The 21,123-nt window shown below is 37.7% G+C and overlaps 1 protein-coding gene and 1 long non-coding RNA gene across 2 annotated transcripts in view; one reads left to right on the top strand and one right to left on the bottom strand.

The window, feature by feature from the left end:
* LOC109059261 (sialoadhesin-like) overlaps window positions 1-21,123 on the top strand; it is a 58,272-nt gene that overhangs the window by 36,199 nt on the left and 950 nt on the right. Inside the window, exon 5 of the mRNA XM_042761414.1 lies at window positions 16,283-16,567. Within this exon, the coding sequence (XP_042617348.1) occupies window positions 16,283-16,567 (285 nt within the window). The remainder of the gene's footprint in view (window positions 1-16,282; window positions 16,568-21,123) is intronic.
* Window positions 955-5,296, bottom strand: LOC122145725. Its single transcript, XR_006160533.1, has 2 exons — window positions 5,237-5,296; window positions 955-1,116 (listed from the first exon to the last, which is right to left on the bottom strand). It is a non-coding gene; the product is annotated as an uncharacterized LOC122145725 (long non-coding RNA).

The following is a 21,123-nucleotide window of genomic DNA, read 5'->3' as shown; positions in this document are numbered from 1 at the left end:
AACTTGTTCATGTCTATTAGACACATGAAAAAAAAAAAAAAAAAAAATACTAGCTTCCTATTACTTCTCTTTCTTTGCACTGAGCACTTTACACAAACCTGTTTGCATTTTCGCATGACAGGGCAGCTCACTTCTGAACATGCAAAATGTACATTTATTATTTATTATTACATTTGTTTGCCTCTCTCTCTGCCACATACTGTATTTTGATGCAGCTAAATTCTCAAAACTGTTTTCATTGATACATTCGACTGTTTGTTGTCAGACAACGGGATGAATATGAAATAGTGACTGAAACGCGACCCATTAAGACTAACCATGCTCTCCCTTCCGAGAAGTTAATCTGCACAAAAAATATATAATCGTGCCGTCGTCTGATAAAAAATCAAATAGGCTACAGAATAGCTTGAAGACAATAGCTGTGCTGTGATTTCAGCTATACTTATATGTAAAATTAGAGAAGCAAACATATCAGTGTTTTAACTGAAAGCGCAGCTCCTTTCAGCCGCGCGCTGAACGCAGAGAGAGAAGTGTGCGCGCGCTGGGAAAGAGGGACCTCGCGCTCGTGCGGCAGTCAGCTTTAGATGCATAAAAATTTTATTTTGGTACAAGCTGGATACACAAGAAGCACGTTCAACTCGGACGCGCAGACGATTGTCGTGCATAAACACCGTAAACAGCAACCGTTCGCGTGTCCGCGCTTAATGCGCATCTCCTATATGAAAAGCATTAGGGGGCCCTTGGCTTTCGGGGGCCCAAGGCAGTCGCCTACCTTTGCCTAATGGGTAAGTCCGCCCCTGGCGATGTGAATTGGCTTTTAGGTGCTTTGGACACCAAAAAAAACAAACAAAAAAAAAAACTATTAATGTTAATTGCTAAAACAGTATATATAATGTTTAAGCAATTAACATTAAATTCTTAAATCTTCAGTAATTCTTACTTTCTCTATGCTTACAATATTCAAGTGTTCATGTCCCTGAGTAATATCTGCATCAACCGAAGTATGCTAGTAGACAGCAGTCCATATGAGAGAGAGGTCTGGTGTGGAGGGTGGATCTGGAACTGACTTCTGTACAGTTTGTCACATCTCTTGATTATCTGTCTTCACAAACTGCCCTGAAATACAATTCAAACATTAACAATGATTGTTATAAATGTAACGTAAGGCTCTTACATTCATAATGCTCATTTTGGCCTCTACAGCTCATTTTGGAAATATAGTTAATATCAGTAATATGCAGCAAGCTCAATACAAGGAAGTGGTCAGTAACATCGTCACTTCGAGGTATGATATCAGTGATATATATATATATATATATATATATATATATATATATATATATATATATATATATATATATATATATATATATATATATATATATGTATATATATATATATATATATATATATACAGGTCCTTCTCAAAAAATTAGCATATTGTGAAAAAGTTCATTATTTTCCATAATGTAATGATAAAAATTAAACTTTCATATATTTTAGATTCATTGCACACCAACTGAAATATTTCAGGTCTTTAATTGTTTTAAAACTGATGATTTTGGCATGCAGCTCATGAAAACCCAAAATTCCTATCTCAAAAAATTAGCATATCATGAAAAGGTTCTCTAAACGAGCTATTAACCTAATCATCTGAATCAACTAATTAACTCCAAACACCTGCAAAAGATTCCTGAGGCTTTTAAAAACTCCCAGCCTGGTTCATTACTCAAAACCGCAATCATGGGTAAGACTGCCGACCTGACTGCTGTCCAGAAGGCCATCATTGACACCCTCAAGCGAAGAGGGTAAGACACAGAAAGAAATTTCTGAACGAATAGGCTGTTCCCAGAGTGCTGTATCAAGGCACCTCAGTGGGAAGTCTGTGGGAAGGAAAAAGTGTGGCAAAAAAACGCTGCACAACGAGAAGAGGTGACCGGACCCTGAGGAAGATTGTGGAGAAGGACCGATTCCAGACCTTGGGGGACCTGCGGAAGCAGTGGACTGAGTCTGGAGTAGAAACATCCAGAGCCACCGTGCACAGGCGTGTGCTTTTGAACCAGAAACAGCGGCAGAAGCGCCTGACCTGGGCTACAGAGAAGCAGCACTGGGCTGTTGCTCAGTGGTCCAAAGTACTTTTTTCGGATGAAAGCAAATTTTGCATGTCATTCGGAAATCAAGGTGCCAGAGTCTGGAGGAAGACTGGGGAGAAGGAAATGCCAAAATGCCTGAAGTCCAGTGTCAAGTACCCACAGTCAGTGATGGTCTGGGGTGCCATGTCAGCTGCTGGTGTTGGTCCACTGTGTTTTATCAAGGGCAGGGTCTATGCAGCTAGCTATCAGGAGATTTTGGAGCACTTCATGCTTCCATCTGCTGAAAAGCTTTATGGAGATGAAGATTTCGTTTTTCAGCATGACCTGGCACCTGCTCACAATGCCAAAACCACTGGTAAATGGTTTACTGACCATGGTATTACTGTGCTCAATTGGCCTGCCAACTCTCCTGACCTGAACCCCATAGAGAATCTGTGGGATATTGTGAAGAGAAAGTTGAGAGACGCAAGACCCAACACTCTGGATGAGCTTAAGGCCGCTATCGAAGCATCCTGGGCCTCCATAACACCTCAGCAGTGCCACAGGCTGATTGCCTCCATGCCACGCCGCATTGAAGAAGTAACTTCTGCAAAAGGATTCCCGACCAAGTATTGAGTGCATAACTGAACATTATTATTTGAAGGTTGACTTTTTTGTATTAAAAACACTTTTCTTTTATTGGTCGGATGAAATATGCTAATTTTTGTAGGTAGGAATTTTGGGTTTTCATGAGCTGTATGCCAAAATCATCAGTATTAAAACAATAAAAGACCTGAAATATTTTAGTTGGTGTGCAATAAATCTAAAATATAGGAAAGTTTAATTTTTATCATTACATTATGGAAAATAATGAACTTTTTCACAATATGCTAATTTTTTGAGAAGGACCTGTACATAAAAATATATACATATTAAACATGATATATCAGTAAGGCTACTTTAAGAAAAAATAAAATGAATAAATTAAGTTGTGTTATGCATTCAAATAGTTAAACATGCTAAAACAGAATTTGGTAACAATAATAATAATAATAAAAAAAAAATGGTGAGAAAAAATAAAACATTGCATAGGGCCCTAGACGTTTTTTTTTTTTTTTTTTTTTTTTTAAACTTTTAATAAATTAATGTGAAAATGTATATACTATTAAAAAGGAGTTGAGAAAAATTAAATGGGAAAAAAAACTTTTTTTTTATTAAAGTGGAAATTAAATAAAATATTACTAAATAAAAAACTTGACTGACTGCTACTTTAAAGGGATATTATTTGTGTTGTTTATTATTTATTTTTATGTATACTATATTATTTTGTGCAATTACTTGCCTGTCAGTTGAGTTTGTGGCAAAACCTTTTGCAGTGTTTACATATTGTTTATACCTGCATAAAATGTATTAAAATAGAGGTTTAATTACATAAAGTACAATTTTATTTCAAAACCTTACTACATTTTTTTTTTGCATTTTGTGTTTTTTTCAGTTGAATAAAAAGACAAATTTTCCCTTTATATTTCATCATTGAGGATTTCTTTAAAAAAAAAAAGTTTAAAAAATCTCGTCTCCTCTCGTTCTCATGAACCCAGTCTCGCGTCTCGTCTCCTGGGATAAGGGTCTCGTCACACCCCTAGTAGCCAGACCAAGAGATACAATAGATTTCTTTTGCATATCTGACAGTGTAACATTAAGCATAAGTATTTCAAATGATTTAAACCTGTATCCTGTTTTCTGGGTAACATTGAGAATATCACTATATATTGTTGCAACACCTCCACCAGTCTGACGGGGCTCATGTTTATAACAGTAGTTTGATGGAGTAGACTCATTTAGACCAATATAATCATTTGGTTTTAGCCAGGTTTCAGTCAAGCAGAGTACATCAAAACTATTATCTGTGATCATTTCATTTACAATAACTGCTTTGGGTGTGAGTGATCTAATGATTATGAGCCCAAACTTATTATTTTTTTGTTTGTTTATTAATTTTTCTGGTTTAATCACAATTAGATTTTTTTTCTAGAACATGCATTAAATTTATATTTTGACCTCACTATTTGGGGAACAGACCAGTGTGATTTAAAAAAAAAAAACTGAAAATATTCGTTAATGAACATTTTTTCTGTAACTAAGATGAGACGTTGACGAGCTAAAACTAATATCTCATGATAAAAACTATGACGAAATTTACGCTGCGTCTTCGTTAATAAGACGAGATGGGACTATAATGTTATTTGAGGTCTACCGGATATTCAAAATACAGTCGGACTCGTAACACAAAAAGGTTGCAGGTTCAAGTCTCATACCGGCAGGGATTGTAGTTGGGGGGGTGAGTGTAATGTCAGCGCTTTCTCCAAACTTCAATACCACGACTGAGGTTCTCTTGAGCAAGGCACCGAACCCCCAACTGCAAAAAATGGCTGCCCACTGCTCCGGGTGTGTGTTCACGGTGTGTGTGTGCACTTTGGATGGGATAAATGCAGAGCACGAATTCTTAGTATGGGTCACCATACTTTTTATCACTTTCTTAATAAAGTACCCACCCGAGTCATTAATGTAAACAACAAAAGATGTTAAATAAATATGAAAAGTGAACCTACTGTATCTGAAAAATGAGTTTAATTTGTATTAGAGTTTAATATCTCTTTCATATTTGTCTTATTTGTCTTATTCTGCATCTTTCAAAAATGATAAATTATATATATTATATATGAACAACTATAATTTTTTATAAGTTGCTCCCTTTTCACTACTGTTAAAGGTATAGTTCACCCAAAAAATGAAAATTGTCATCATTTTTTCAAGTTTTTCCAAATTCAATCCTTGATTCAAATTTCTTATAAGCTTAATTGATTAGGTCTAAAGAGAGAAGAATTAATTACTATTTTTGTTTGAAGACTTCATATAATGACTAAAAGTTGAAGAAAATGCAATGACTTTTCATAGACTAAAACTATGAAAGACTCAAAAGACTAAAATGTGACTAAGTCTATTAAGCATTTTCGTCTCAAGATAAAGACTAATGCTAAATCAAAAATGCCTGTCAAAATTAACACTGGAACAGACACATTCTTAATAGATTGGACAGCGCAAGTACTTCTATTTAAGCAGGTAGAACAAAAGCCATCATAGTAGTTATTTGAGAATTGGCTTACTAGTCAAATGGATCGTAGAGTCCTGGAGATGTTGTCCGACAGGAGTTCTGCTCCGACTCTGCTGGGGTGCAGGCCATCAGAGCGAAAAAGCCTAGGACGCTCCCAGAAAAGATTCCAATTATTAACAAAGAGCAGTTTTTGTTCTTTACACCATGACAATAACCATTCATTTAGAGCAAAAAGTCTACTGAACCTTTCGTGTCCTCATCTATACATGAGAAGAGGTGCTGAGATGATGATCATCGTGCAGGCGATATGCTGCACACCGTCTCGATCAGGCTCCTGAAGTCCCTCATTAGTGTCTGTGTCTGCTGCAGCTTGGTGTTGTTAACCCCGGCGTGAAGCACGACCGCTCCGATGCTCTCTTCACCCTTCAGGATCACGGGTATCTGCGCAGAAATATCAAGAACACGAGCCCCAGGGAAACAGTGAGTGTGCACTTTACCTTCAGCTAACATAGCACGAATGTGCCGGATGATGGAGTCTCCGACGAACACAGTGTCGTGTTCTGTCTCGTGAAGTGGAGCAAATCGGTTTCCAGTGGAGTTCCAGAAGACCGGAGGCGGCGGGGGGAGAGAGGTTGTCGCCCAGGGCCTGGCTCATGTCTTCCGCTGTGGCACGGGATGAAGGACATCTGGGAAGATTGCGTCCTGGGTACACCGAGCCTGTGCAGAGAACCACACAGAGTAGAGGGGGTGGGAGAGTTAGCAGCGTGCTGTATACTTACCCCAGACTTATGAGCGTCAACCCCTGAATGTTTCCATCACGGCTCTCCGCTCTCTCAGCTGAGCCTGCTTCTCCACGAGGTCACGGATCTGCTTCTCCACGGCCTCCAGCTCCTTATTAGAAATAAACAAACTAGAGAAATGCAGAAAAGAACAATAGTAATATGGAAAAAATACAAAAAAATGTTAAGATACCTGAATTTGTTTACAATGAAAAATCAAAACTTGTTTGAAATAGTTTCAGCCCATTTTAGACTGCGTGCAAGTGACGTCACTGACAGACTCTACAGTGCAGAATTTCAGGTTAAATTAATTAGCTTACTTCCATTTATCTATTGACAAATTATCAGCAAAAACATTTACAAAGCTATCAAAACCGCCCCTTTACACATAAGATGTGATTAAAAGCCCAAACTCATCATTAATAAGAGCTCAAATCTAGTACGTTATGCTATAATTATGTTTCTACGCTAGCGTAATATTTGCTAGCAGACATTTCAGATAATTAAGGAAATATACCATAATCACAGAGGTATAAATACTAACAAAAGTACATAGAGTAGACTGTGGATGATATTAACATGTGTTACTTAACCAATCTGTCGCAGTTGTTGAACTTTTCTTTGGTATAACTGACGAGAAACACATACACACCAAGACGCGACCTCTCCTCTCCAGCAGCTGATGACGTGTCCGCGGTTGCCATGGTAACTCTCAACGGATAATAGGCTAATAAAAACAATATTATTAAAAAAGGGTTTTAGCGTCTTTACAGAGTTCAAGACGTTTGTTTTTACTTTGTTTTATACATTTTATCAACCTATTTATTTATTATAAATTGTAAGACTCACCTCAGAAAAGCTAATTCTCCGGTCAGACACAGTTGAAGTGAAAAGTGCCTCAAACAAACGCGCTGTCCTCCTGATACAGTATCTGCGGCAGATGAGATGGTGTAGCCAGTCTGTGTCATTATTTCATGTTCATAACTCCTTACGAAATAGAAAGTTTCACAACTCAGAAAAAATGTATTTCCTTTCTTGTCAGTACACTGTGCGCGCGGTGTGTCAGCTGTGGAAGCGCGCGCGCTGTATGTCACGTCATTATATATTAAAAGCATGTCAATATTCTGACTTGGTGAAAAGAGACACATTTTATCTTTAAGGAACGTTTAATCTTGTGTCTGAAGTTTAATTACAGTTTTTAAATATCACTATACTCAGAAAGCATATAAAGAACGTACAAAAGTTATGGTAATGAAATTACGTGCAAACGACGTCGTAGTTACGTTGCCAGTAAGTCATGAAGTTACCAATATATTACGAATAGAGAACCTTTCTGGGACGTTCTTGGTTATCTGGTCACGTTGGAAGGACGTACTGACGACGTTGCGAGTTGGTAATGTGATGGTAATAAAATTACGGGCATGCGACGTCGTAGTTACGTTGTCAATTGGTAAGTCACGGAATTACCAAAAATTACCAATACGTTACGTAACTGTTACGTCGTGTGTTAGCAGGGTTTACATCATATTTAAGACGACGCTGTGTTCAGGGATACCACAGAAATACAATTCGAACCTTTTGTTTTGTGCATGTCATTTTACCAAGGACTTCTTCTCTAATCTTAGCTTTTATCTTCGTTGGCTTCTAATCTTCTTAATTTGGACTAACAAGCTCTCAGAACCACAACCTGTAAGTATGATTGATACGTTGTCTATTTTTTAATTGAGTGCTCAAAAAAGTTTTTGTGCTAATATGTGATGTATACCTATAGTGCAGCTTTAGGTTTCCAGGTAAAGCACAATACTGTCTTACTGAAGTAGTTCTGATAATTCGCTGTGAACCCACTATTTTCTAAGAATGTATTGATTATTGTATACTGATGTTGTTCTAATTACTTAGTTTAATAATTTAAGAATGTAGTGTAGCACACAGACTTTATAATCATAGTGAAACTGCTGTTTATTTTGCTGCACCGGCAGTTACAGGGTTAATGCGGGAGAGACGAGCGAAGGCTGATGCTCCTGTGATACAGCAGTTCTGAGTTCTGATTAAAAGATAAGACAGAGCATCTTTTGTTTGTCGTTCTTCAAACATTACAGTAGACATATTTTGGTTTACAAACTGTATTGTTTCATCAGTTAGTCACGTTAGCACTCGGCTAGTAACGTATCCACCAAATGTTCACAGTTTAGCAGCTAAACTTTATCTGTGGGCACAATTCGCTTGCATAAGTGTTTTTGTATTTAATGTCATTATTATAAGAACAGATTGGAGCACTATATTGTTTTATGTAAAGGTGATTTGTCAATGGTAGCACTCGCTAACTGGCTCAAGGACTCCTCTCTGTGCCAATCACAACAGGTTTGGCCAGCTGACCAATCAGAGCAAAGTAGGCTTGAGAAAGGGAGGGGCTTGCTCCGAACTTGCTTGGAACGAATCGTTTCGAAATCATTGGCAAATTACTCTAATATTAAATGCATATTTTGACAAAATGACAATGTTTTCTGACCTTAGAGGCATTTAAACCTGTTGTAGGGGACTCCAACACAATATTAGGACACTTTAAAATACCATATGACCTGCTCTTTAAAAGAGCCATAACTACTGTTGTTGTGCTTCACGTGTCTGACCTCTGCCTTGTTGCTGTGTTCTACCTGTAAATAATTATATGAATAATTGAAATTGCATTCAATACCCATCTCTTCCTGAGGCATTAAGAGATGGAATAACACAATATTGGTATAAAAAGGGAATACAAGTGTTTGGAGATTTATGAGGAGGACACACAACAATTGAGAATAAAGTTTTCTCGTCCTGTTAAACACTTTTTCAAATATTTTCAGGTGAGAAATTATATCAATACAATACAAGGTCATTTAAGGTCTCTCTGTTTACTCCCAATAGATAGCATTATAAGAGAGAAAAAAGGATCTAAAGGTTTTGTGTCTTATATGTACACCGATTTCATTGACTTGTATGGGGAGGATGTATCATCTTCAAGACTTAAATAGGAAAAAGATCTGGAATGTACTTTTGAACAAGATACTTGGGAACTCATCTGTGAAAGTGCTCTAACGTTTTCATTTATTAGTAGACAGATTAATGCAGTTCAATATTATCAAAGAGTATATTATACACCTGAAAGATTACACAAGATCAGTGATTCATATTCAGAATGTTGCCCTAAGATGTAAAACAGAAGTGGGTACATTATTGCATATGTTTTGGACTTGTTCTGAACTTAAAATTTATTGGGGAAATATAATGCAAACTATTGACAAAATTACTAATGTTAAGCTTCCATATGACCCGAGATTTATATTATTAGAGGGTTGAATCAATTCTTCAACCTGATCAAAGGAAGAATTTATGTTTAGTTAAGATGGCTCTGATAGCAGCAAAGAAATGTATAACTATGGAAATCAGAAGTACCACCAAGGCCTATTGTATGGCTTAGAGTACTTTCGTCCTATGTGCCTGTTGAAAAAATAATGTTTAATCTGAAAAAAAAAAAGTCATCAGTGTTTGTAAAGATTTGGGTCAAATTTATTGCATACGTGAATAATTTGGATGTTACCTACATCTTAGGAAAATTAAAAAATCAGTATCTCAAATAATATGAATATTTTCTCAAAGATCAATCAAAAAAAAAAAAAAAGATTTACAAAACAGAAATGTTCAAGATCTCCAAAGCAGGTTTAATTATGTACACAATAGTTGGTTGGGGCTCCTTTTGCAGGATTCAGTGCAGCGTGGCATGAAGGTGATCAGCCTGTGGCACTGCTGAGGTGTTATTGAAGCCCAGGTTGCTTTGATAGCAGCCTTCAGCTCCTCTGTATTGTTTGTCAGATGTTACTTATCTTCCTCTTCACAATACCCCATAGATTCTCTGTGAGGTTCAGGTCAGGTGAATTGGCTGGCCAATCAAGCCCAATAATATCATGGTCATCAAAACTATTTGGAAGTGGTTTTGGCACTGTGGTTAAGTGCTAAAGTTCTGCTGCAAAATGAAATCAGCATCTCCATAAAGCTTGTCAGCAGATGGAAGCATAAAGTGCTCCAAAATCTCCTGATAGATGAATGCTTTGACTTTGGACTTGATAAAACACAATGAATCAACACCAGCAGACATCACAGCACCCCTGAATCATCACTGACTTCAGGAACTTCACACTGGACTTCAAGCTGCTTGGATTCTGTGCCTCTCCAGTCTTCATCCTGACTCCAAAATTTACTTTCATCTGAAAAGAGGACTGTGCAGCATTGAGCAACAGTCCAGTTCTTTTTCTCCTTACCCCAGCTGAGATGCTTTTTTTTCCTGGTTCAGGGGTGGCTTGGTTCTAGGAGTGTGACAGCTGTAGCCCATTTCCTGAAGACATCTGAGCGTGGTGACTCTTGTTGCACTGACTCCGGCTTCAGTCCACTCCTTGTGAAGCTCTCCCAAGTTCTTAAATCGTCTTTTCCTGACAATCTTCCCAAGACTGTGGTCATCCCTGCTGCTTGTGAACCTTTTCCTACCACACTTTTTCCTTCCAGTTAACTTTCTATGAATATATTTGGATACAGCACTCTGTGAACAGCCAGCCCTTTCAGCAATGACCTTCTGTGACTTACCCTCCTTGTGGAGGGTGTCGATGATCGTCTTCTGGACAACTGTCAAGTCAGTAATCTTTCCCATAATTGTGGTTGCATGTTCTGAACTAGCCCAGGAGGTACCCAGTATTTATACTCAAAATTAATCAAACTAATCAAGCTCAAAATAGAATATTCAGATAATTTGAGATACTGAATGTTTAATTTCCCTAGGCTGTAAGTTGTAAATTATAACAAAAAACTCTTGAAATATTTCATGATATTCAAATTTTGAGATGCACCTGTATAACATTTAAAATTCACTTCTTTGTCAAAGTTCAGCATTGTTTTATATGAAGTATGAAGTAGCAAGAGTTTTCAAAAAAAAAAAAAAAAAAAAAAAAAAACCGCTCTAACGGATCTAACTGTCTCTACTTTGTTAGTCATTATTATTTCTACATGCAGTGATTTGTTTCTATAATGCAGTGATTCACACACCTATTTTATTTTATTTTAATTTTAGCTGGATGCTTTTGACCTAAACTATTTACTTTAGTATTTATAATAATTTAGCAACACATTTGCATGTTCTCTGTTCTCTAAAATCAGTTAATGGTCACATGACATGCATATAAACAAATTAAATAGTTCATCTTTTTATTGTGTTTTATTTTAATTGTTTTTATTTTTTAAAATATTTATTTTATTTTTGTATTTTTATGATTTAATTATTAGCTTTTCATCAACTCACAATATAGATAGATTTACTGTAGTACCTCTAACTGCACCATGGTATTGTGTCAGAAATCTGAATATTTTATTATATTATTAATGTATGTATTAAATGTATTGAAGGAGGAGTAATGGAATATAATTACAGTAATTTTGTGATCAAGCTAGTATTTAGCCTATACTAAATGTATTTAGACATTCGTGTAGTTTTTATACTAATACCTAGAAGCCATATTTCATTTTTTTATGGTACTGAGGCGCTATAACTGTGGTTTTAATTGATTATCATGATCTAAATGTATGCTACTATGGAAGACCAATGGTTAAAAGCACCTCAAACAGTCAGAATTAAATTTCACCATATGAGATTGCTACAGTTTTTACAGATATTACTGATTTTGATAATGAACATAAATCTGCATCTGCATCCTAACTCAAGCTACTATCAAATGTGTTTCTAGGAGAAAAATAAAGAAAAACAAATTATAAATATTATCAGGGAACACAAACCTGTTTCTTGATTTCATTAGAACATGCAGAACTAAGATTTATTTATTTTTTCTATTAAGATATTTATTTTGTTAAGTAAAAAACTGTAAAAGTGTAAAGAATTCAAAAACGAAGTGTTTGTCATGTTCTGATCATAAAGAATAGTTTAAAACCACAATAAGACGTCTGGTTTTTACAACTTTCAAATTGGAGCAAAAATCTGCCTTTAAACTTGAAAGAAATTAAATTTGACATCCATCGTGATAATATCGATATCGACTGATATGAAAAAAAAACACATAATTAAACATTTTATACCATATTACCCATACCTAGTTAATATACACATTACATTGTTTGTTTGTTTGTTTGTTTGTTTGTTTATTTTTTTATTTTTTTAATTATATTATTTTTTTTTTTATTATTTATTTTATTTTTATATTTATATGATTTAATTTCAACCCACAAAACCCCCTGCAGTTCTCTCACAAACCTCAGTTTGGTTAAGCCTGCTTTATAGGATAGATATTGTGCAGTTATTAGTGATTTTAAAACTTTTTATAGAAAGCTGAATAGAGTTAGATTCACACACAGTTCAGTTATTAGTGCTTCTTAATCCTGCTGCTGGAGACCCGATCTGAACATTTATGTCTCCTTTATCTGACTCACTCAGTTCAGTTCATCTAGCTCTCTGTTAATCACACAATCAGGTGTTAAATAAGAGAGACGTGCAAAACCACATCCAGACATCCCCAAAACCAGGATTAAGAACCACTGAATTAGAGTCACAACTGTATATTATAACTGAAGGAGAACAACCTGTTGTGTCATAACAGATCACAATACAACAATGTGACAGTATATCATCTGTAGTTCAACCAAAATAAAAGTTTACAGGTTTAATTTAGCATGAAATATTGTAATGGGAGATCAAATGTGGTGAAACCAGAAGATCACACATTCAAGCTTCTTTGTTTATTACTTGTAATTAATAATAATAATAATAAAATAAATAAATAAAAAAACATTACTTTATAAAATTCCTAAGTACACTAAGTACCAACTCTACCATTTCAATGGGAGTTGCCCCCGGGACGTTTAGACGGCTGTCTGTGACAATACCCCTTACGGCCAAAGGCCTAAGCTACATACCCAACTTAATTGTTAGGGCCTCGGCCCGGTGGTAGAGCTAAAGGCTTGGAATCAGGAAAAATTCCTTTAAAGGGATACAGCTAGGAACCTAGCATTTTATACTAAGTCTAGCCTGTCACACAGGGGCTACAGCTTGCTTCCGCAAAAGCTTGCTGAAGGAGCTGTCTCAACAGATCTCCAGTAGCAACACCCTGTTTAGATAGGTATCCGAGGATACATGGGTGGAGTGGCGCCCAAGATGAACGGGGCTTTCACCAGCTCAAGAAAGGGCACGAAGCAACCGCGCGAAGCCCTCACCATATAGGATTTTAAAAAGAACGCAGAGTACTAGCGTGCGAACTTACCACAGTGTGGATTTCAGAAAGTGTGCAAAGACTTCACGTGCACACTTACCATATCATGGATTTTTAAATACTGTTCTAAGGAAGGGCTCTCGTGGCACTCTGATAGAGCAGCTCATAGATGGAATGGTGCATCTCAAAAAAGTATGTTTGAGAGTCATCAACTCGATCTGTGGAAATAATGCTGGAGCGCTCTGGGAAAAACAGTGAACTCAGTCTCATATGAGAGGAGAACTCCTGAATACAGAGAAGCACGCTCATAGGCGACCCTTCTTGGAAAAGGGGAGCACTGCTAAACTACCACGAGAATCGCCCGAATAGCCCCTCATGTTGAGGGAAGCGATGCTTGAAGTGTATAAACGAATACACACTGGCTGAATGGAGCCCAAGGAACCCTTGGTCTAATCATCTCAAGAAAGGGAACGAGGCGGAGCGCGTAACCCTTACCATACAGGATTTCAGAAAGTGCGCAGAGTCTTGCGTGCACACTTACCAATACGTGGATTTTTAGAAAGTGCGCAAAGTGTTCACGTGCACACTGACCACCATGTGGCTTTCAGAAAGTACACAGAGCTTAGCGTGTGTACCTAAAGGTTCCTAAGCATCGCAGAGGCGCTGAACCGCACGGGAGAGGCAAGCTTCGAATTTATAAACCTCTAGCGAGGGGAGCATCACCTGAGGCAGCATATACAAGAAGACTTCTGTAACTGCCACCTTCACTTCCCGCTGGATGCGACAGCACCTAAGCGGCCAGGAGACCCCTCAGGGTGACCTGGCCGGACATCCATGAAATTCCCTGCAGTGCTGTGCCAGGCCTGATGATCAAGGAGGCTCCCGCAGAAACCTGTGATCTCAGCTGCCTAATACCGGAACATGAAGCCAGATGGCTGGGGCTGACGTGTGTTTGAGTAAACACTGTAACTTAGCACTGCAAAGGAAACTCACAGAGTTTATTAGTAGACACATAACCACCAGCAATTTACACATAAGTATATACAGAAAGGGTTATTTTTATACTCCCACCCTCCTGCGCTGGAGCCCCGCTCAAGGGGCGCCTCCTTTTAGTCCGGACCATCAGTAGGTGGTTGCTATGAACATAGAACCAGCCAAAAACATTATAGGTCCAGCATAGGAGACTGTTATGCGTTAGAGGTTTCCACCTAACCTCGATCAGGTGGAGAGCTGGTGGTTACAGGGGAATTAGGAAGGGGAGGATAAAAGCAGAAGTTAAAAATCCCTAAAGGGAACGAGTACCTCAGTATCACTCTGACTCAGACGAGAACGCTGCCTCGTCTGGATTACATCCCTTAGGTTCTGCTTACCCCCTTGTGACCCACAATTCCTCTTAACCCTGCCCGTAGGTGGGGGAGGAGCGCGAGTCGCGACACTAGCCTTCTGTGCCCGTCTTTGATCCTCAGATCGAGACAGGCCAGGACCCCATGTTGTTCGGGCTCAGACCTGGACCTTCGTGGAACGAAGGATCTGAAAGCAGCGGAGTGCGCCTTCGTCTCCCCGAACTTCTCGATCACCGTCTCAACGGAAATACCTGAGCATCGAGAAGAAAGCCTTTTCTTTCTTCCCGATGTCTGCCAGGTTCATCCACAGATGTCTCTCCGCCACCACCATGGCCGCCATAGTCCTGCGCTTGGCAGAGGCGGCCTGCTTGGTAGCCCGGAGAGAGGCCTGTGGTGCGGCGCAGCTCGGCTACCTGATCAGGAAAAAGGCCTTAGCCTCTATCCAGGTCTCTCAGCAGATCAGTCTGATATGCTTGAAGCATTTATTTTGTAATAAAGCCACAGCCTGACCTGCTGCTGCTGCGTATGCCTTGCCATTTAAGCAAGATGCATTGCTTGAAGGGGCTTAGATGGCAAGGAGGGAGATTAAGAGAGGATGTCTCCCCCGCAGAATGAAAGCTCTTTCTGCAGGGGGCATCCTCTCATAGCCGTTTTCGCGCATCGCCTCGATGTCGGCAAAACTCTTATGCTGAAACCGATGGATGCGAGAAGAAAACGGCCTCTTTCATTTCCTTTCGATCTCTGTATAGAGATCAGGCAGAAATGGAAGGCTCACCTGAGCTGGAGGGCTATGGTCGGAAAGATAACGCTCATCGAGGTGCGATCCATAAACTCCAACAGCTCTACATACGCAGGGCAGGAGAATTGAGAAGGCTCAGCCTCAGCTTCTTCACCATCCTCAAATATCTCCTGCTTTTCCTGGGTAAAAACCCAGCAGAGCACTGACCTCAGTATCAGAAAGTGTTAAAGATATAACATCATCCTCCTGAGGCTCTCTCTCGTCCGCCGCCATTTTGTATTTTAGCGCGAAAGGGAAAGTCCCTCTTTAAACCATTCTCACGAGCTCATTCTCCTCCGTGCCTCAGCAACGGCGGGTCCTGAACCGCGGGAAGCAGATGGCTGCCTTTTTTTTTTTTTTTTCGGAAAGAGAGACGAACGAGAGCGGAGCTTTTTTCCTTTTGAAAAAATGCTCGCAATGCACGCAGATTGCCTCCTCAAAGACATCGCGTGCGTGCTCTTTACCCAAACAAATCACGTAAAGATCGTGTGTGTCATCAGGTGTCAAATAACGCCGACACGGATGCATACATTGTCTAAACGCTTGCTAGTAGTCGCCATGATAGACAGAGAAAGAGCGCTCTTACCGGTTCTCTCAGATGCACACTTCAAACAAAACAGTCAGTGAAGACGAAGAAGAGAATGACGTATTTTCCCGGTGCCTGTTTTATAGTCGCACCGGTAGTGACGTCAGAGGCTGTCGCCGGCCAACTCGTTGGTGTTTTTTCATTTGTATGCTTCAGACACGGGTCACGACGAGGTGTTCCCCATAGCGACCCCTAGAGGACGCAGTTCGAAGTTCCCTTGAAAGGGAACTTATCACTATACATAAATAAAACACCAGCATTATGAAATTACATTCATTAATGTATAAACTACATAGTTTTATAACACATTTGCAAAGTAATTTTTCCACTGAAGAGCTGTTTGAGTCACTTTATGTTTTTGTCTTTCTTCACAGCTTTACCAACATCTACACTGACTGTGACTCCAGACAGTACAGTATTCACTGGAGAGACAGTCTATCTGACGTGTGTGATAAACTCTGATCACAGTGACTGGAGATATGAGTGGTATAAAGGCAGTGTAATGTTACAGACGTCTGAGCGTTACACTGAAAACAGAAACACTCTCACTATTAAACGATCTGAAACATCTGATGCGGGTCTGTACACGTGTAGAGGAGACATAGATGGAAGATCAGTCTCATCACAATCAAGCTCTGCTGTTTCTCTCTTAGTGAAGGGTGAGTTAAATATCATTGTCCTCATAAATAAGCATATTTAACTAATCATATTGACAGTTGTAAACACATATACAGTTTTTTTTTCTTGAGTCACTTTTTATTTGAATCTTTTTATCATTTTATTTCCACTGCAGAAAGAAACTGAAGCAGCTGATGTACATAGATTCATTTACACAGACAGATTAATGATGCTGAAATGTATCCATTTCTTCTGTCTTATGACTTTTTACAGTGAATTATGGTGTATTCTCTGGATTTATCCTCACAAAAGAATATTAAGGCAACAGAAAAATAATAGGAAAAAAATATAAGCAGCCAAAGAACACATAATAAGACATCTTTAAAACCCAGGCACTGCTCTAAAACATAGACCACCTTTCATCAGCTGCTTCATTACAGAGAGACTTTCTAGAAGTACAACATGTTGTCACAATATATCACAATACAAAAATACAACAATAATTATTGTATGAATGAATGAATGAATGATGCATTTATATAGCGCTTTATTGTGTATTGTTGTACACCCAAAGCACTTTACAATCATGTGGGGGTCTCTCCTCAAACCACCACCAGAGAGAGAAATTGTAGAAAGTTACTGTATCGTCTGTAGATCAATGAAAGTGAAAGTTTAGACAGATTTAATTTAACATGAAACATGGTTATGGCACATCAAATATGCTGAATCCAGAAGATCACACATTAAAACTTATTTGTTTATTAATTGTAATTAATTGAAATAAAATTCATCACATCATAAAATTCAGTAATTAAAACATTTTAAATGTATGTAGTGAGGGACAGAGTGAAATCATAAGGGTCTAATATAACTGTGTTTTTATCTAAGCAGAATCATGAATATTTGTGTTCTGGTGTCTCTATTGCTCTCTGCATGAGGGTCTTATTCAAGTCCATTCCTGATGTAACACTACATTTAGCTTTTTGTCTGAGCATGTGACTGTTAGAACAGATCTCCATCCAGTCACTTTATCAGATCCTGAGACATCCATCTTGTTCTGTCTGATACCCAAAACCAGTTCACAAAGCCGTATTCAGCCGTGTAGCTAGAACTGTATTAAAGAAAATCAACATGTGATGTTAAAAACCTTGAAATGGAGACATTCTCTTACTTGAAACCAAACAATCATGTTAAACAACAATTGAAAGCACCGCAAGAGCAAGTAAAATAAGTGAAATACTAAATAATACAAATGAATAAATGATTATTTGATTAAATAGAACAATGAAATTATCAATGATTATGATTACTCATTAATAAAAATCAAAGAAAATAATAACACAGATGTATAATGGACACTCTCTTGAAGAAACACACACAGAGGCTGTTATCAACCTTTTTTTTTCAACGCAGAAGTAAACCATTTTCTGTGAATGTGTGAGACGTCAGGTTCATTAGACACTGTAGAGAAATAACCAGAAGAATAACAAAGTGCAGTAAACGGAAAAACTGTGTGCACTACAAACCAGTGTGTTCATAATTAAGATAATATATTAAAATAATATGGTAGGACACACCAGTTTGCAATATCAAGCTGTTTTGTAGCAAAAAAAAGACAGAAGTGAATGACACTGTAAGCCCAGACACATTAAACTGCGGCGCTCTTACAAGAAAAATAAGATAGATTGAGATTCCTGAGATCCTTCATGACTTAACCAGAGCCTCCTCAAAAAACTGAAATGAGAAAACTAATGACAGTACACAAATAAAACAGAACCAGTATTATGAAATAGGACATAAATAATTATTTTGTAGATTTATAATATATTTGCAAAATATTTGTTCCCTGATAGAGCTGTTTGAGTCCCTTCATATTTTTGTCTTTCTTCACAGATTCACCCAGATCTACACTGACTGTGACTCCAAACAGTCCTGTATTCACTGGAGAGAGAGTGAGTCTGACGTGTGAGATTGAGTCTGACAGTAACTGGAGACAGAGAAATGGCCTGAAATATGACCAGAGATATGACTGGACATATTACCAGACAGCTGAGTGGAGATATGAGTGGTATAAAGGCAGAAAGGACAACAATGTGATTTTAAAGGACTCTCAACATTACACTGTAAACACAGACACACTCACTATCAGAGGAGCTACTGAGTCTGATCAGGGTCAGTTCTGGTGTAGAGGACAGAGAGATGAAAGACCAAAATCATCACAGTTAAGGTCTGTTTCTCTCACTGTGAAGGGTGAGTTAAATATCATTGTCCTCATAAACTCACTCTGTTATGATCACATGTCCATCTGAGAGACTGTGGTTTTGATCAAAATGGAAAACTCTTACTGTTCACCAAATTCAGCTCAGTATAAACTCTATTCTGCATTTTTCTTCATGTGAAACAAATCACATCATACAACAACAGTGACTCAAACGGTCACATGACTTCAATACATTGCACTTTTTACACTCTTAAATTATGTAAATGTGGTACAGTCTGTAATTGTATGATCTGTGAATACAACAGAATAGACAAACCTCTTAAAATCATAGTAAAGTTCTTCTCTTGTCATGAATTATCAGTCTCAGTGTGGGTGGCAGAAGCTCATGTGTTTCTTGATGCCTCAGTGCAGTTGCCTTTAAAACAAACACACACACACACACACACACACACACACACACACACACACACACACACACACACACACACACACACACACAATGCAGTAAATCTTAAATTCTATTAACAAAACTATTTAAAAAAACTAATGCTAATTGCTTCTAAGTGTTAAGAGCTTTTGAGAGCTTTTTCATGATGCAAAAGTAATTAAGGTTATTTACTGTAAAGGGAATTTACAGTAATAACTGTAGAAATTACAGAAAATGTCTTGACATTGCAGTAATCTTCTTATATGTTAATAACAGTGATTATGATACAGTGATGTTTTTCTTCAATATTTACTCATATGTGTATTAATACAGCGAGACCAAAAGCTGTAGTGAAGGTGACTCCAGATCAGCGGTGTTCAGAGGAGAGACAGTCACTCTCACATGTGACATACAGGGAGCAGGAGACATTCAGTGGACATACAGCTGGTTTAAAGATGGAAACACTTTCTATCCATACAGAACAACAACAGCAGAGATCAGTTTCAGAGCTGATTATGTGTCTTACAGTGTTAAATACAGCTGTAGAGGAGAGAGATCAGACTCACAGAGATCAGACACCAGTGCTGCTGTTACACTGACTGTATCAGGTGTATAAATATCAAATAATAACATTTTTGATAATTTTAGAGATTTAGATCAAATTTGTGGGCTTTCCCTGATACTTGCATGAAATACTTGCATTCATTTAGGTGCCTTTACTCTACAGCAAATGGAATGTATAGTGTTGCAGTTTATTTATTTATTTTCAGTACATACTTGTGTTCGGTTCACAGACATACATTTACAGTTTCATACATTTATCTTGTCCATCAAAGAAGACTTTAATAAAATAGCTAAGAAAGATGACAAGTGACACTGCATTGACTCCCCTTTTAAACTGCTCATTTAACACTTTACACTTTTTTATATGGCTATATAATGCATTATGTTGTATTCTCTGGATTTATCCTCACAAAAGAATATTAAGGCAACAGAAAAATATTCAGGAAAAAATATAAGCAGCCATAGAATACATAAGGCATCTTTAAAACCCAGGCGCTGCTCTAAAACATAGACCACCTTTCATCAGCTGCTTCATTACAGAGAGACTTTCTAGAAGTACAACAATATGTTGTCACAATATATCACAATACAAAAATACAACAATAATTATTGTATGAATGAATGAATGAATGATGCATTTAAATAGCGCTTTATTGTGTATTGTTGTACACCCAAAGCACTTTACAATCATGTGGGGGTCTCTCCTCAAACCACCACCAGAGAGAGAAATTGTAGAAAGTTGCTTTATCGTCTGTAGATCAATGAAAGTGAAAGTTTAGACGGATTTAATTTAACATGAAACATGGTTATGGCACATCAAAATATGCTGAATCCAGAAGATCACACATTCAAGCTTCTTTGTTTATTAATTGAAATAAATACAAATAAAAATCATAACATCATAAAATTCAGTAATTAAAATATTTTAAATGCATGTAGTGAGGGACAGAGTGAAATCATATGGGTCTAATATAACTGTGTTTTTATCAAAGCAGAATCATGAATATTTGTGTTCTGGTGTCTCTATTGCTCTCTGCATGAGGGTCTTATTCAAGTCCATTCCTGATGTAACACTACATTTTAGCTGTTTGTCTGAGCATGTGACTGTTAGAACAGATCTCCATCCAGTCACTTTATCAGATCCTGAGACATCCATCTTGTCCTGTCTGATACCCAAAACCAGTTCACAAAGCCGTATTCAGCCGTGTAGATAGAACTGTATTAAAGAAAATCAACATGTGATGTTAAAAACCTTGAAATGGAGACATTCTCTTACTTGAAACCAAACAATCATGTTAAACAACAATTGAAAGCACCGCAAGAGCAAGTAAAATAAGTGAAACACTAAATAATAAAAATGAATAAATGATTATTTGATTAAATAG

The sequence above is a fragment of the Cyprinus carpio genome, chromosome A7, assembly GCF_018340385.1.
Source record: "Cyprinus carpio isolate SPL01 chromosome A7, ASM1834038v1, whole genome shotgun sequence".
Classification (NCBI taxonomy): domain Eukaryota; kingdom Metazoa; phylum Chordata; class Actinopteri; order Cypriniformes; family Cyprinidae; genus Cyprinus; species Cyprinus carpio.
Note: the sequence above shows the minus strand (reverse complement) of the source record. Positions and strands in the feature narration are given on the sequence as shown.